This window comes from Brachyhypopomus gauderio, chromosome 4, assembly GCF_052324685.1.
Source record: "Brachyhypopomus gauderio isolate BG-103 chromosome 4, BGAUD_0.2, whole genome shotgun sequence".
NCBI classification, from domain to species: Eukaryota; Metazoa; Chordata; class Actinopteri; order Gymnotiformes; family Hypopomidae; genus Brachyhypopomus; species Brachyhypopomus gauderio.
This window is the reverse complement of record NC_135214.1, coordinates 10,718,850-10,733,835: the sequence shown is the minus strand read 5'-3', so window position 1 is coordinate 10,733,835 and position 14,986 is coordinate 10,718,850. Positions and strand designations below refer to the sequence as shown.

The following is a 14,986-nucleotide window of genomic DNA, read 5'->3' as shown; positions in this document are numbered from 1 at the left end:
CCTGTCTCCTCCAAACACTGAAGCACGTTTTGTTTGGGTGTTCGGACACTGACCTCTCCTCTGTCTGTTGTACTCACAGTGTCCAGCTGCCGGCCTGCGTGACCTCTGGTCTTATCTAAGAGCTGATCACAGCACACTGCACTCACACACCCACACACATACACACACTGCACTCACACACACAGACCCTGATTCCTATCAGCTATATTTCTCTCCCAATCAGACTCAGTTGACTGATTATATATAAAACCCCATTATTTATCTCAACCTCCATCTCTGTTAAAAGTACATGAGGATTTAACTGTGAGACATGTGCAGTTTGAGTTAGTGGTGTGTGTGAAATACATGTACACACCAGTACACACCATGCGATTCAGATGGGCTCTGTTTCCCAGAGGAAGAACAAACACATGAGTGTGTGTGTGTGTGTGTGTGTGTGTGTGTGTGTGTGTGTGTGTGTGTGTGTGTGTGTGTGTGTGTGTGTGTGTGTGTGTGTGCGTGCGTGTGTGTGTCTGTGTGAATTAACAAGAATGTGTGTATTTCTGATACCCATAAAACAGTAGCAGCCACCCAACCTTTGTATACATATTTTTATCAAAGGGAAAACCTCCTTATCTCCTCCATGCTAGCTTCATACCCATCATCTGTACAACCAGCCCAAACAGTTTCACATAAGTACCAAAGCAAGCAAACAAGGGTAATTCCACTCAATTAGAGACATGCAGGAGTAATCCAAGCAGTAAAGAAAACAAGCTACACTCACCGTCTCTCAGTGAGCCTGCCAGAGCCAGCTAGCAGGAGCTTGTTGAGAGAATCCCAGGACATTATAGCAAAAGGAATTACCAATACACTCAGCACTTAGTCAAAACCCCTGCCTCTTTTATGATCTGAGCATAGGCTGCTGTGTGCCCCAGTGGACAGCAGGGGGAGCCTTTGATTTCACTCTGTCTGATTCGCTCTAAAAATCTCACAGTCCACTTCATGTTGGTGGTGCCACTGGTGCCCTCTCGGCGCTTCCTTCCTGTGAGATCAGTTAAGCCCCTCAAGTCATTTCTTTAGATAACACAATGTGTTCTGTTGATCCAGTTCTTAATAAGTGATAATATTGTAAGCATCATCCCTGTGAGTGCGGTGTGAAAGTGACATTTCTTTTAAGTTCCCAAAGGTCTTTCAGGAATAATGTCGAGTTTCTGGAACCAGTTAGGAAGGGTCTTAAATTAGCTGCAGGTTACTGCTGAGGACAGACACACATGCTGAGCTGTTTAGAGAAAGAAAGATAGAGAGAAGGAGGGAAAGAGAGGGAATGAGAAAGAGGGAGAGACAGAGAGGGAGGGAGAGAGAGAGAGAGAGAGAGAGAGAGAGAGAGAGAGAGAGAGACAAAGACTTTGCTTTGTCTGTCAGAAATGCTACCATCCCAGGTCTTAGAGACATATACACATACTGAGCCAAACGTCCACAGATCTAACTGTGATCAAAACATTCATCAACTGCCCATGAAAATATTGTCTCAGAAGTATACTGGCCTTTTTTCTGACTTGCTGGATTACTACAAGGCTCATCTGACATCCTAAATCTTTTCATTCTTAAGAATGATCGTTTAATTGTTTACCATCTCCACATCTTGACGCAGATCAACACACACATGAGAGTCTGTGTTTCTCCAAGTCTGTTCATGCTGTGCTACATTGGTGCTGTGCTGGGCTGTGCTGGGTGTGTGCTGGGCAGCTCCTACAACAGGCTCAGGCCTTTGTGGGCCTGAGACTTTTCTGCTGTGTATCATACATGCCAATATCTACAACATGAGCCTCCTTAAAAAGTCATTTCTCCCTCACAGGTCCTAATCTGCTAACGACAGAAGAAACACAAATATTCCCTCGAGACAAGGAACCACTGAACGTGAACTGTTGCTCCATACAAAAAGCAACGTTTTCCCTGGAATATGCAATTTTTCACACAATGGGTCACTTTTGCTCCACAGGGAAGAGTTCTGAAGTTCTGGTGCCCAGTGTGGTGGAGGAGTGAAGTTTTGGTTCCCCGTGTGGTGGAGGAGTGAAGGCCTGGTGCCCTGTCTGGTGGAGGAGTGAAGGCCTGGTGCCCTGTCTGGTGGAGGAGTGAAGCTGCCCTGTGTGGTGGAGGAGTGAAGTTCTGGTTCCCCGTGTGGTGGAGGAGTGAAGCTGCCCCGTGTGGTGGAGGAGTGAAGGCCTGGTGCCCTGTGTGGTGGAGGAGTGAAGGCCTGGTGCCCTGTGTGGTGGAGGAGTGAAGGCCTGGTGCCCCGTGTGGTGGAGGAGTGAAGGCCTGGTGCCCTGTGTGGTGGAGGAGTGAAGTTCTGGTTCCCCGTTTGGTGGAGGAGTGAAGGCCTGGTGCCCTGTGTGGTGGAGGAGTGAAGGCCTGGTGCCCCGTGTGGTGGAGGAGTGAAGGCCTGGTGCCCCGTGTGGTGGAGGAGTGAAGGCCTGGTGCCCCGTGTGGTGGAGGAGTGAAGGCCTGGTGCCCTGTGTGGTGGAGGAGTGAAGGCCTGGTGCCCCGTGTGGTGGAGGAGTGAAGGCCTGGTGCCCTGTGTGGTGGAGGAGTGAAGGCCTGGTGCCCCGTGTGGTGGAGGAGTGAAGGCCTGGTGCCCCGTGTGGTGGAGGAGTGAAGGCCTGGTGCCCTGTGTGGTGGAGGAGTGAAGGCCTGGTGCCCTGTGTGGTAGAGGAGTGAAGGCCTGGTGCCCTGTGTGGTGGAGGAGTGAAGCTGCCCTGTGGGGTGGAGGAGTGAAGTTCTGGTTCCCCGTGTGGTGGAGGAGTGAGGTTCTGGTTCCCCGTGTGGTGGAGGAGTGAGGTTCTGGTGCATTGAGTGGTGGAGGAAATGCTGAAAACACTTTAGCAGAGATGTTGCCTGCAGCCTCCAATATGAGTGTCATTTCTTAATGATGAATAATGATATCATTTTTTCGCAATACAAATTATATCCATACACTGGATTCATATTCATTTTGCTGTCATTCCATAACCTCAGGTCCTCAAGACAACAAATCCACCACAGAAGAAAAAGAGCTAAAGACAACACACAAAACCATCACAGAAGAAGAAAACCTAAAGACATCAAACAAAACCACCACAGAAGAAGAAGAGCTAAAGAGACATGCAAAGCAAGGCAGGTTCATTCACACAGAACCTTTCATACACAGACCAATAATTTATTGGTCTGATTTAGACATACAATGCCAGCCAGAAATTTTCATAAATTAGTGTATATACAATTTGACAAAATAATGCAAATAATATTTTATGAATTATAATCTGGGGACATTAGAGAGTTCCAATAAATGTGTGTACAGTAATAACTGCACTTAGACATTAAAGCAGATAGAGGGAGGGCAGAGAGAGAAAGGGTGGAGCTGGTGAGAGTGCAGGACCTAGTGGGGGGGGGGGGGGGGCAGGTAGGGTAACAGAATGTGTGCTCTTGGGTAGGAGCATAAAAACGACACGCTTTGAAAGCTTTTCTTAAGCTAAAACTAGAAGGTGACAGCATTCGTGATGTACCTGAGATGCTTTGGATGTAGATGAAGCAGCCATCAGTGCAGTCATGTTCATGGAGCGTTGCGTGTCCAGGCAGACGTCTGTGGAAGAGCTCCATAGCCTGTGGGTGGAAGTCTCTCTGTGGTGTGCAAAACAAATGACTCTTCAAAACCTGTAGGCTTAACTGCCCCCTGTGTGTGTGAGTCTGTTGTCCGGGTTTAAGGAAAGGACACATTCATTAAAGGCTCTACATTTGCCTTAGAGAAGCACCAGGCACAAGCCATGTTCCTTTCTCTCTTTTTTGTAATTAAGATGTTTTTATTGCTTTTCCAGATCTGATTTTAAATCATAACAGCTAATCGACTCATAGAAAGGATTATATCTGTCTAGATAGGACTAAAAGCAAAATAAATAAATAACATTTAAAAGTCCTAAAGAATGAATAGATGTTCATTCCAGATCATTCTACCTGGAGCCTGTTATAGTTTGCATTGTTTTAAAAAAGGTTTAACAGAAATGCATCTTACATTTTCTTTCAATTGGAAAGGCTTCTAATGTCGCGCGCGTGTGGGGCTGGTGTGCCTGGTATCCCCCCATTCCAGGACAGAACCAGAGGAATGAATCATCTGGCCAGGAGCGATGACTAGTCCGTATGGAATCAGGATTTCGCTACATCCACAGACGTACTTCACCCAGGGATCAGTTATAACTTCACTCCCTGAAGGACACACTACACACGGCACCGTTTTTAGTATGTTTCTCAAATGGGTCAAGTTTATAACTTATTATAGATCTCAGTCTCAAAATCAGACATTTGAATTGTTAATTTTTTTTACTTCCAGTATTTTGGATAAAAGCAGAAACTCTAACCACTAACTGCAAAGCACTAAGACAAACAAGAACCTGCCACCACCCTTTCACGCCGTTAACTCTGCTTCAAACACCGAATGCGTTCACCATCCGCGTGCGTCTCCACCGCAGGCCTCGCCGCCTCGCGCGCGGAAGCCCAACTTTTGTCCCGACTCACTCACCGGAGACGAAGACGTGCTGTACGTTTTGGGTGATCATGAACAGTGAGACGGTGTGAAGAAATAATCTACGTGAATATCGTGTTTTTTTTCAGTGTAAAATAAGTGTGAGGGTTGACGCCGGGGGCGAGGTGTTACCGCACCGATACCGGCGAGGGGGGCTCGCGGTGCACGAGATCAAACGGGAACCACAGTGTTTTCATCACCGTGTTCGTACAGGTAGCGACCTGGAATGTACCTATAAACTCCCTGGATCATCGTGCGACAATTAAATATTACACGGAGTTACCGAGTACCCGTACGTCTGCTGGGCCGTGTTTGAGACTGCAGGTAAATGCGCTATCGTCCTCGCAGCGCTCCTCGCGCACCGTGCACATCACCGCTAACGCTGCGCCAAAATGAACGGAAATAACAGCTTGGCGGAGTTTCTCTGATCCAGACGATGTCTGCGCGTCTTAACGAGGCACTCCGCCGTGTGACGTAGAGGTGGGCTGGCAGAAGTCGGAGATGTTTAGAGCGCTATCAGGATCCGCAGAACATCAGAAGAACGGGAGACTCCAGATAGCGCAGCCAGCGGTGATGTGCATGACCGCCTTTGGTCGGGTGGATCTCAGCGCCAGGTATCTAATGGGATCTAAAGTGTTCCTGAACAGATGAAACAAAGACTGCTCATCCATCCCCTCAAACGGTCATCAGAGAACTTGTGAAGGTGTTGAAGCATCACGTTTACCTGATTGAAACTTTCCGTTTCATGAATGACGTGTCACGACATCGCTGGGCACGGTCTATCACCTTTTCGCTCTTCAACAGATCTGCGCCAGGATCTAAGCTTGAACTGGATCGTGATATTATTGCACGGAGCCGATCTCCGAGCAGAAACCTGTTGTGACAGCTCTGTCAGTGTCCGGACAAGTAACTTGTTTGACGTGTGTGTTTGGGAGAAGGCGAGCGATAGGATGGGGTACTTTTTACTGCGCCTCGTGTGTTTTTTGATGTTCGCGTCTCTTCTCGTGCAAAGGTAAACCGACCTTCTTGGGTTCCCCTCTTACAAAACCTTCGGGGGTTTCTCTTTTAATTTGTACATATATCAAATGTCACGTGCACAATTCTAGTTGTTTTGATGTATTCGTTAATCCACTTATCCTTACTTTATTACTGAACCCGAACCAGAAGAAGTCACAAATATGTATGCAATTAAGAGTACGTTTACGTTTGAATTGATGAAACAGGTTCAGTCACTTCTCATCAATGCAGTCTACACTTCTCTGCCATCATTCACAGAAGTACGTTCTGTGAATGATTTTCTGTCAGCTCAGTCTAGACAGAAAGATGTTAGTATTATAATGTTGCATTCACTTCTGAAATGTTTTATATTTATTTTTTGGTCCATAGAAATGTTGTTATAGATAAAGTGGGTTACTATTAGAATAAAAAAAATAGTTTTTAGTATCTGAGATTGAGATGAAGATGAGATTTCTCACAAAATAAACAAATATAAATTACATAAACTAAGCTTTCTTTATAATTGCACCATAAATAAATGCAAAAACTTCAACCATGTGCCTTCACCGTGTACAGTGCCTTGGAGTGTGTGTGACAGAGATCCTGTCTGGTCAGCACACGTCTTCTAGACGACTTCATTCACCATCGCCCTAATGTCACTTAAAGGTGCTGCAAAAAACAGTTATTTGCAGCCAGTAATGATCTCTGTCATCTCTGTTCTCTGCAGTAGCGGGAGGGCCAGACCGGGACCAGTATGTCTGTCAAAGGGTCCGGGTTGGGGGTGGGGTTCTGATCCGAAAGTTTTAGCCTAATTTGCTAAGAACAGCAACAAAATCACTATGTTGCCAATAATGATGCCACTTTATTGTCATTTACAAAATGATGCTGTACCCCCCCCCCCCCCCCCGAACCGCCTCTGTTTCTCTGTAGTTGTAGTGCAATGAGACAAATATGTGAGACAGTAGTGTCTGATACAGAAGTGTATATTGAATGTCTGCTACAGGACTGAATGTCCGCTACAGTACTGAATGTCTGATATTGGACTGAATGTGTTTGCATACAGTATAGAATGTCTGATACTGGACTAAATGTCTGATACAGTACTGAATGTCTAATAAAACATCCAGTACTGTCCTCTCTCTTCATGCTAAATAATATTAGCTAATCCTTGTCTGAATGTCAGTCAACCAATAATGAAATTCAGTGATTCAAGTGATTTTGGTAAATGTAATTAATTGTTTTTATGTGGTGGGTTGACTAGACACTGGTGTGGTATTAAAGGACCTCACATTTCTCTTGTAGGGGAGATTCAAATGAGATCCTGGGTCTGAAGATAGGCTTGGACCCCATTCTCAACGCCAACACAGTGTGCCTGACCCTCCCAGGGCTCACACGCAAGCAGCTGGAGGTGTGCATGCGCAACCCAGACGTGACGGCCTCCGCCATCCAGGGCATCCAGATCGGCATCCACGAGTGCCAGCAGCAGTTTCGGGACCACAGGTGGAACTGCTCCAGCCTGGAGACCCGGAACAAGATTCCCTATGAGAGCGTCATCTTCAGCCGGGGTAAGAGCTCAAACCACAGGGAAGGAGCAGGAAGATCTCATCTGCTCTGGGACCATAACTGTGGTCTCCACGTCTGCCTGAATCTGCTCTGGGTCTGCTCGTCTTCAGCCTGTGGGACACCGGGGCTCAGCATGAAGGGGGTCCCAGAATTCTCTTGTTAAAGATCTCTTATCTGTATGGGGTCACTAACTCTCATATAGATTCTTCAGCCCTACACTTACTCAGAAGTCAGTTTTTTAGTCTTTTATACTCATTGACTGAAAGTGATATAGCTTGTTTTCAAATTGTAGTTTCAGAGTTTTAGAAGAATGTAACATGGCAAATCTACTAAATATATCTACCACTTTTTTAGTACAAATACACATTAGGAAATGTGGGAATTTGGGAATATTTTCAGGTCATTGCTACATTGCTGATGCAAGAGTCTGGGTTGGAGCCGGAAGTGTGAGGAGTGGGGTGAGGATTCGGGTGAAGATTAGGGTGTGGGTTATGGTGAAGAGTGGGTTTAGGATTTGGGTGAGATGTAGGCCTTTCTCGGAAATGCAGAAACATGTTTCGTTGAGTTCTGTAACATAAAATGACTTCAAATTCATTTTCCACCTTGCACACTCTGCTGTCACTCTAAATTACTTGTTAGATTGATTTGCTCTGTGCCTCTCATTGGTACCTATATATATAGTAGAACCCCGGATCTTGACACTAATTCATTCCGGAAGGAGCGTCGAGAAGTGATGCAGTCAAGATCCGAAAAAAATTTCCCCATAAAAAGTAACTGAAAACTAATTAATTCGTTTTCATCCATCAAGTTGAATTCCAATGCTACATCCATCACACGAATGTCTTTTTCATACTTCTCTTCTCTATCGCCCTTTTCAACTCTATTGAGTCTAAACACAAAAAACAACAAAAATACAGCAAAAGCTTGGAGCACAGCCAAATAGTTTAAAACCCATTGAACAACAGCTAGCAGCATGTTACCAAAGCACAAACTGTATTTTGTTTACAAAAGTCACACGAATCGGGTCGGATTCCGAAGTTTTGTTCAAGCGTCGAGACAAAATTTTCTCGAAATGTTGCGTATAGTATAGTATAGTATAGTATAGTATAGTATAGTATAGTAAAGTATATATAAAGTATAAAGTTATATATATATATATATATATATATATAACTTTATATAAAGTTCTGCTTTGTGGTGTGCATGCCACAGACAGAGCTCACAGCTCCTCCTGTACCGAGCTGATTAGGTTGACTCATTCACTCCTCACTGTGCAGTCAGACACTCATTAGTTGTGACAGACACAACAGGACCCAGAAGTGTGGAGTGTCTGAACAGGACAAGCTCTAATAAGCCAGTTCCCAAGTTTTGAGTTTTCCGACTGTCTGTACGAATTGTAATCACCTTCTGTCACTCAAATACGTATGTCACACGTGTCGTATACCTGTATTAGCTGTGGTGTGTTTTTCGTTTCAAGCTCAAAAATACTGATTTGTATGGGAGCACATTAGTGGGTCTTTTTCCTATTAATCTCCTTATTTTCGCAGGCCTGAGGGTCTGTAAACTATTTAGCTCTAAGTGGCTCTTTCATGTCCTCCTTTATTTCTCCATCTGCCCTTGACAGTGATTTAGGGGGCTGCTTTTATGAGCCCTGTGTTTATTATAGTTCAAGACCATTAGCAAGGCAAGAGTCTCCCTCTCCCTCGGTCACCTGCAGGGAAGGGCTGTGTCTGCCCTGGAAACAAACGCATCGTCAGCATGCAAGAAGCATTCGGATCCTCAGACTACAGCCATGCACACCACAAGAATTACAGCCTACTGTAATACAGACCACAGCCGTGCAGACCACAGTAATACAGTCCACAGTAGTGCAGACCGCAGTAATACAGACCATAGTAATACAGACCACTGTAGTGCAAACCACAGTAATACAGACCATAGTAATACAGACCACAGTAGTGCAGACCACAGTAATATAGACCACAGTCGTGCAGACCACAGTAATACAGTCCACAGTAATACAGACCACAGTAGTGCAGACCACAGTAATATAGACCACAGTCGTGCAGACCACAGTAATACAGTCCACAGTAATACAGACCACAGTAGTGCAAACCACAGTAATAAAGACCATAGTAATACAGACCACAGCTGTGCAGACCACAGAAATACAGCCCACAGATGTGCAGACCACAGTAGTACAGACCACAGTAATACAGACTATAGCCGTACAGACCACAGTAGTGCAGACCACAGTAGTGCAGACCACTGTAATACAGGCCACTGTAATACAGACCACTGTAATACAGACAACAGTAATACAGAACACAGTAGTGCAGACCACTACTTCAAATACATGTGCTCTTGTGCTGGCCGTAAGTGTCATTGAATGAAAGTTGTATAGGAGTTTAGTCTGACAGCGAGACAATGTGTGTGTGTGTGTGTGTGTGTGTGTGTGTGTGTGTGTGTGTGTGTGTGTGTGTGTGTGTGTGTGTGTGTGTGTGTGTGTGTGTGTGTGTGTGTGTGTGTGTGTGTGTGTGTGTGTGTGTGTGAGTGGGCTCTGATGAACAGAGTTAAGGCATTATATCTAGAGAATGCAGGAGATCAAACAGCTCCATGCAGTAGCAGGTTAATTGCTACCATGTTATGATGTGTCTGATCAGATAGTGGGTGACGACTCTCCCATCACGTCTCTTGCCGTTTGTTTATCGACGGTGTCTCTCTCTCACTCTCTTTCTCTGGCTCTCTCTATCTCGCTCTCCCCTGGAACAATACTGGTACTCCTGTAAGTCCCATACGAGGATCAGGGCTTCTGTGGTTTGTTTTGTACTGTGCATGATAGCGATCTGCCCCCCTCCCTCCCCTGAGCAGGTGGCAAACAGACAGGGAGGGGTTCTGAGGGTGGTGTGGGTGGAGACGGGGGGGTTGGGGCACTGGGGGGGGGGGGGGGGGGGGGGGGGGGGATCAGAGATCAGAGAGCACTGTGTCTGATCTGCCCCGTCTGGCCTGCAGGCTTCCGAGAGAGCGCCTTCGCATATGCTATTGCGGCGGCTGGAGTGGTGCACGCGGTGTCCAACGCCTGCGCCATGGGCAAACTGCAAACCTGCAGCTGTGACGAGAAGAGGCGTGGAGACGAGGAGGCCTTCCGCGTCAAGCTCAGCCGCCTGCAGCTGGAGGCCATCCACCGGGGCAAGGGCATGGTCCACGGCGTGATGGAGCGCTTCCCCGGCGAGGCCCCGGGGCCCCAGGACTCGTGGGAGTGGGGCGGCTGTAGTCCCAACGTGGACTATGGGGAGAGGTTCGCCAAGGACTTCCTGGACTCACGTGAGACCTACAGGGACATCCACGCCAGGATGAGACTCCACAATAACAAGGTTGGACGACAGGTGAGAGGTCACGCGCCAGCGTGTGTTAGTCACGTGTGCGTTAGTCACGTTTGCGCTGGTCACGTGTGCGCTGGCCGCGTTTGTGCCGGTCACGTGTGTTAGTCACGTGTGCATTACTGACGTGTGTTAGTCACGCGTGCATTAGTCACGTGTCCGTTAGTGACGTGTGTTAATCATGGGTGTGTGCTTGTGTGTGTGTTGTGGTCTGTGATAGTGTGTGAGTGTAATATATTTTGGTAGTACATTCGTATGTAAATGTGTTCACCGGGTGACAGTGACCTGTCTTCGAACAGTATGTGTGCGGCTGCTGTGTGTGGGCTATTTCTGTGCTTTTGTATTTATTGTATCTTATTGTATTTTTGTTGGTCTGCCGTGTGTGATGTGCGTTTGGTTTTTTGAAAGTGAAGCTGTTTGGTTTCACTGTCTGACCATGATTGCTCTTTGTAACACGCAGCACATTACTGTGTGATGTTGGTGTGTTGAGGGGAGTGTGTTGGGTCGGTGTGCTGTGTTTGTGTGTTGAGTGCAGTGTGTTGGGTCTTCGTGTGCTGTTTGTGTGTTGAGGCAAGTGTGTGTTGGGTCTTGGTGTGCTGTGTTTGTGTGTTGAGGGGAGTGTGTTGGGTCTTGGTGTGCTGTGTTTGTGTGTTGAGGCAAGTGTGTGTTGGGTCTTGGTGTGCTGTGTTGGTGTGTTGAGCGGAGTGTGTGTGTCAGTGCTGTAGGGTGATTCAGCAGTCTCTTCTCTGTGAGTGTGTTGAGGATCAGTTTACTGGCCTTTTTAAGGACTCTGAAGTGATGCATCATAGAGGACACTCCTTTTCTTCTTAGACACCATAACCGTGTCACACGCACTAGCTGACACAATAGAGACGAAGTCCCCCCTTCCCCCCATGGGCTTTGATGTCGGCCCCTTGGCTGTGCAGGACGCTGGAGTGTCTCTGGACTGTCCTGCTCTGTTTCATGCTGGAGTGTCTCTGGATTGTCCTGCGCTGTTTCATGCTGGAGTGTCTCTGGATTGTCCTGCGCTGTTTCATGCTGGAGTGTCTCTGGATTGTCCTGCGCTGTTTCATGCTGGAGTGTCTCTGGACTGTCCTGCTCTGTCCTGCTGCTCCTCCTGTCAATATGAACATTTTCATGATGTCTGTAGTGATGTGGGAGTTGGTAGACAGCCTACAGACACAAACGTGTGTGAAGTCCTTTGTTAGCTTTGTTGTAATGGTTGCAAACACACACACACACACACACACACACTCACACACACACACACACACATACGCTCACACATATACATGTTTAGTTACATACAGCACAAGGCTGTTTTATCCACACCACAAACTCCTTCATCTTCTTTACCCGGTAGGAACACTAATTATTACTCCTCTGATACAAAAGCAAACACACGTGCCTCCTTCACACAGTGAGATGGGGGGATGTAAGGATGCTTGTTGCAGCTCCGTGCTGTGTCCCTCCGTGCTGTGTCCCTCTGTCCTGGGTCCCTCTGTCCTATGTCCCTCTGTGCTGTGTCCTTCTGTCCTGGGTCCCTCCGTGCTGTGTCCCTCTGTGCTGTGTCCCTCCGTGCTGTGTCCCCCTGTGCTGTGTCCCTCTGTGCTGTGTCCCCCTGTCCTGTGTCCCTCTGTCCTGTGTCCCTCTGTGCTGTGCCCCTCTGGGCTGTGTCCCTCCGTGCTGTGTCCCCCTGTCCTGTGTCCCCCTGTGCTGTGTCCCTCTGTGCTGTGTCCCCTTGTCCTGTGTCCTTCTGTCCAGTGTCCCTCCGTGCTGTGTCCCCCTGTCCTGTGTCCCTCTGTGCTGTGTCCCTCTGGGCTGTGTCCCTCTGTCCTGTGTCCCTCATTGTGGCATTAGGAGATGATGAAACACTACAGCAGCACTGTTAGTCTAACAGGACAACACGAGCCACCAAGACAGTTGAGAGGTTAGTGTCACACAGCTGGAAAGCTTTAAGATTGGATTAGAGTTGTTCGGATTAGAGTTCAGATTAGGGTTTTGATTAGTGTTACACAACTAAATTCCCTGCAGCATTAACACACTTTAAGACTCAACGCTGTGGGTTGTGTTGTACACATTAAGTGTGTGGTGTTAGTATTGTGAACGGTATTGTGTATCAGGGTCACAGGTGTCATTTGCATTAGTACTAGAGGGTTAGTCTTAGAATTAGGATTAGGATTAGGGTTAATGTTAAATGTCAGTTATGAGAAAGGGCTTTGAGGTAAAAGGTGTATCACATTCAGTCGTTTCTATCTGAAGAACGTGGTGGTGTCTGAGGGTTGACCCAGGCACACAGCAGGCTTGCGGGCACAGCCAGAGGACACTCCTTAACCACAACGACAGCACACAGCATGCATGGAGATCATTCAATATGGCATTCTTTGTGTGATAATAGTTCATTATTCTTCTGGATTAGATAAGAGTGTTAAGAAATGATTATGCATTAATCTGATATCATGTTTTACCAGGACATAATGTATCACTGCTAACTCCCACAGTGAGAAATGAGCTCTTGTTTCTTGCTTCCTGATGTATGGTACCACTGAATCCTATGTGCTATCCTTGATTACTTAGACACAACAGCAGTGTTTATAACAGCAGTGTGTATAATAGCAGTGTGTATAACAGCAGTGTGTATTACATCAGTATTTATAACAGCAGTGTTTATAACAGCAGTGTGGATAACAGCAGTATGTATTACAGCAGTGTTTATAACAGCAGTGTGTATAACAGCAGTGTTTATTACAGCAGTGTTTATAACAGCAGTATTTATGACATCAGTGTTTATAACAGCAGTGTGTATTACAGCAGTGTGTATTACAGCAGTATTTATAACAGCAGTATGTATAACAGCAGTGTGTATTAAAGCAGTGGTTATAACAGCAGTGTGTATAACAGCAGTGTTTATAAAAGCAGTGTTTATAACAGCAGTGTTTATAACAACAATATTTATGACAGCAGTGTTTATAACAGCAGTGTTTATAACAGCAGTGGTTATAACAACAGTGTTTATAACAACAGAGTTTATAACAGCAATGTGTAACAGTAGTATGTTACAGAGTGTTACAATAATGTGTGCTACAGTAGTGTGTGTTACAGTAGTGTAACTGTAATGTGTGTTACAGTAGTGTGTTACAGTGTGTTACAGTAATGTGTGTTACGGTAATGTGTGTTACAGTAGTGTATAACAGTAGTGTGTTACAGTAGTGTGTGTTACAGTAGGGTGTGTAACAGTACTGTGTTACAGTAGTGAAACAGTAGTGTGTGTTACAGTGTGTTACAGTAATGTGTGTTACAGTAGTGTATAACAGTAGTGTGTGTTACAGTAATGTGTGTTACAATAGTCTGTGTAACAGTACTGTGTGTTGCAGTAGTGTATAACAGTAGTGTGTGTTACAGTAGTGTGTTACAGTGTGTTACAGTAATGTGTGTTACAGTAGTGTATAACAGTAGTGTGTTACAGTAGTGTGTGTTACAGTAGGGAGTGTAACAGTACTGTGTTACAGTAGTGTAACAGTAGTGTGTGTTACAGTGTGTTACAGTAATGTGTGTTACAGTAGTGTATAACAGTAGTGTGTGTTACAGTAATGTGTGTTACAATAGTCTGTGTAACAGTACTGTGTGTTACAGTAGTATATAACAGTACTGTCTGTTACAGTAGTGTGTGTTACAGTAATGTGTGTTACAGTAGTCTGTGTAACAGTACTGTGTGTTACAGTAGTGTATAACAGTAGTGTGTGTTACAGTAGTGTGTGACTTGTGTATTTGTCTGTATTTTGTGTAATTTGTGTGTTAACGGGCCGCCCAATGGAGGATGGGTTCCCTTTTGAGTCTTGGTTCTCCTGAGGTTTCTTCCTATTCCCCACCATCATAGGGAGTTTTTCCTCGCCACTGTCGCCTTAGGCTTGCTCATTAGGGTTCTGGACCCATAGTATTGTTAACCTTTTAAATCCTGTAAAGCACTTTGTGACAACATGTGTTGTGAAAAGCGCTATACAAATAAACTTTGATTTGATTTGATTTGATTTACAGTAGGGTGTGTAACAGTACTGTGTGTTACAGTAGTGTGTGTTACAGTAGGGTATAACAGTAGTGTGTGTTAGAGTAATGTGTGTAACAGTAGTGTGCGTTACAGTAGTGTGTAACCCTGCCTCACATCCTCTTCCTCACATCCTCATGGTCATGCTAGTGCTGTTGCACTGTGCTCATGTCTTAAAGGGGCGGGCTGTCCCTCAGTCCCCACGGACGCCCCAGTGATGCGCGACGATGCAGGACCGGGGTCGATGTTTGTCGGGACCAGGGTCGAGGTTTGGCGGGACCAGGGTCGAGGTTTGTCGGGACTAGGGTCGAGGTTTGGCGGGACCAGGATTGAGGCTTGGCGGTACCAAGGTTGAGATTTGCCGAAACCAGAGTCGAGGTTTGGCAGGGCCACGGTTGAGGTTTGGCGGGACCAGAGTCGAGGTTTGGCGGGACCAGGGTTGAGGCTTGGCGGGACCAGGGTTGAGGTTTGGCGGTA

General features: G+C 46.1%; 2 protein-coding genes across 4 annotated transcripts in view; one reads left to right on the top strand and one right to left on the bottom strand.

Moving 5' to 3' along the window:
* Positions 1-262: 262 nt before the first annotated feature.
* Positions 263-5,376, bottom strand: LOC143512165 (uncharacterized). Of its 3 annotated transcripts, XR_013130377.1 has the most exons (4): positions 5,253-5,376; positions 4,022-5,167; positions 3,519-3,633; positions 263-1,021 (listed from the first exon to the last, which is right to left on the bottom strand). XR_013130377.1 is itself a non-coding variant. In XM_077002153.1 (3 exons), the coding sequence occupies exon 3, from the start codon at positions 2,894-2,896 to the stop codon at positions 1,838-1,840; it is 1,059 nt and encodes a 352-aa protein (XP_076858268.1). In that variant the 5' UTR covers positions 2,897-3,633; positions 4,022-4,224; positions 4,825-4,886; the 3' UTR covers positions 263-1,837. The 3 variants fall into 3 exon arrangements, 2 of the variants coding, with proteins under 2 accessions (XP_076858268.1, XP_076858267.1); XM_077002153.1 differs by lacking the exon at positions 5,253-5,376 and having other exon boundaries at positions 263-3,633; positions 4,022-4,224; positions 4,825-4,886; XM_077002152.1 differs by lacking the exon at positions 5,253-5,376 and having other exon boundaries at positions 263-3,633; positions 4,022-4,687.
* The window catches only part of wnt10a (wingless-type MMTV integration site family, member 10a), a 20,126-nt gene continuing 9,943 nt past the window's right edge, over positions 4,804-14,986 (top strand). The window contains exons 1-3 of the mRNA XM_077002150.1: positions 4,804-5,540; positions 6,827-7,089; positions 10,100-10,473. Of these exons, the coding sequence (XP_076858265.1) occupies positions 5,278-5,540; positions 6,827-7,089; positions 10,100-10,473 (900 nt within the window). The 5' untranslated portion in view covers positions 4,804-5,277. The remainder of the gene's footprint in view (positions 5,541-6,826; positions 7,090-10,099; positions 10,474-14,986) is intronic.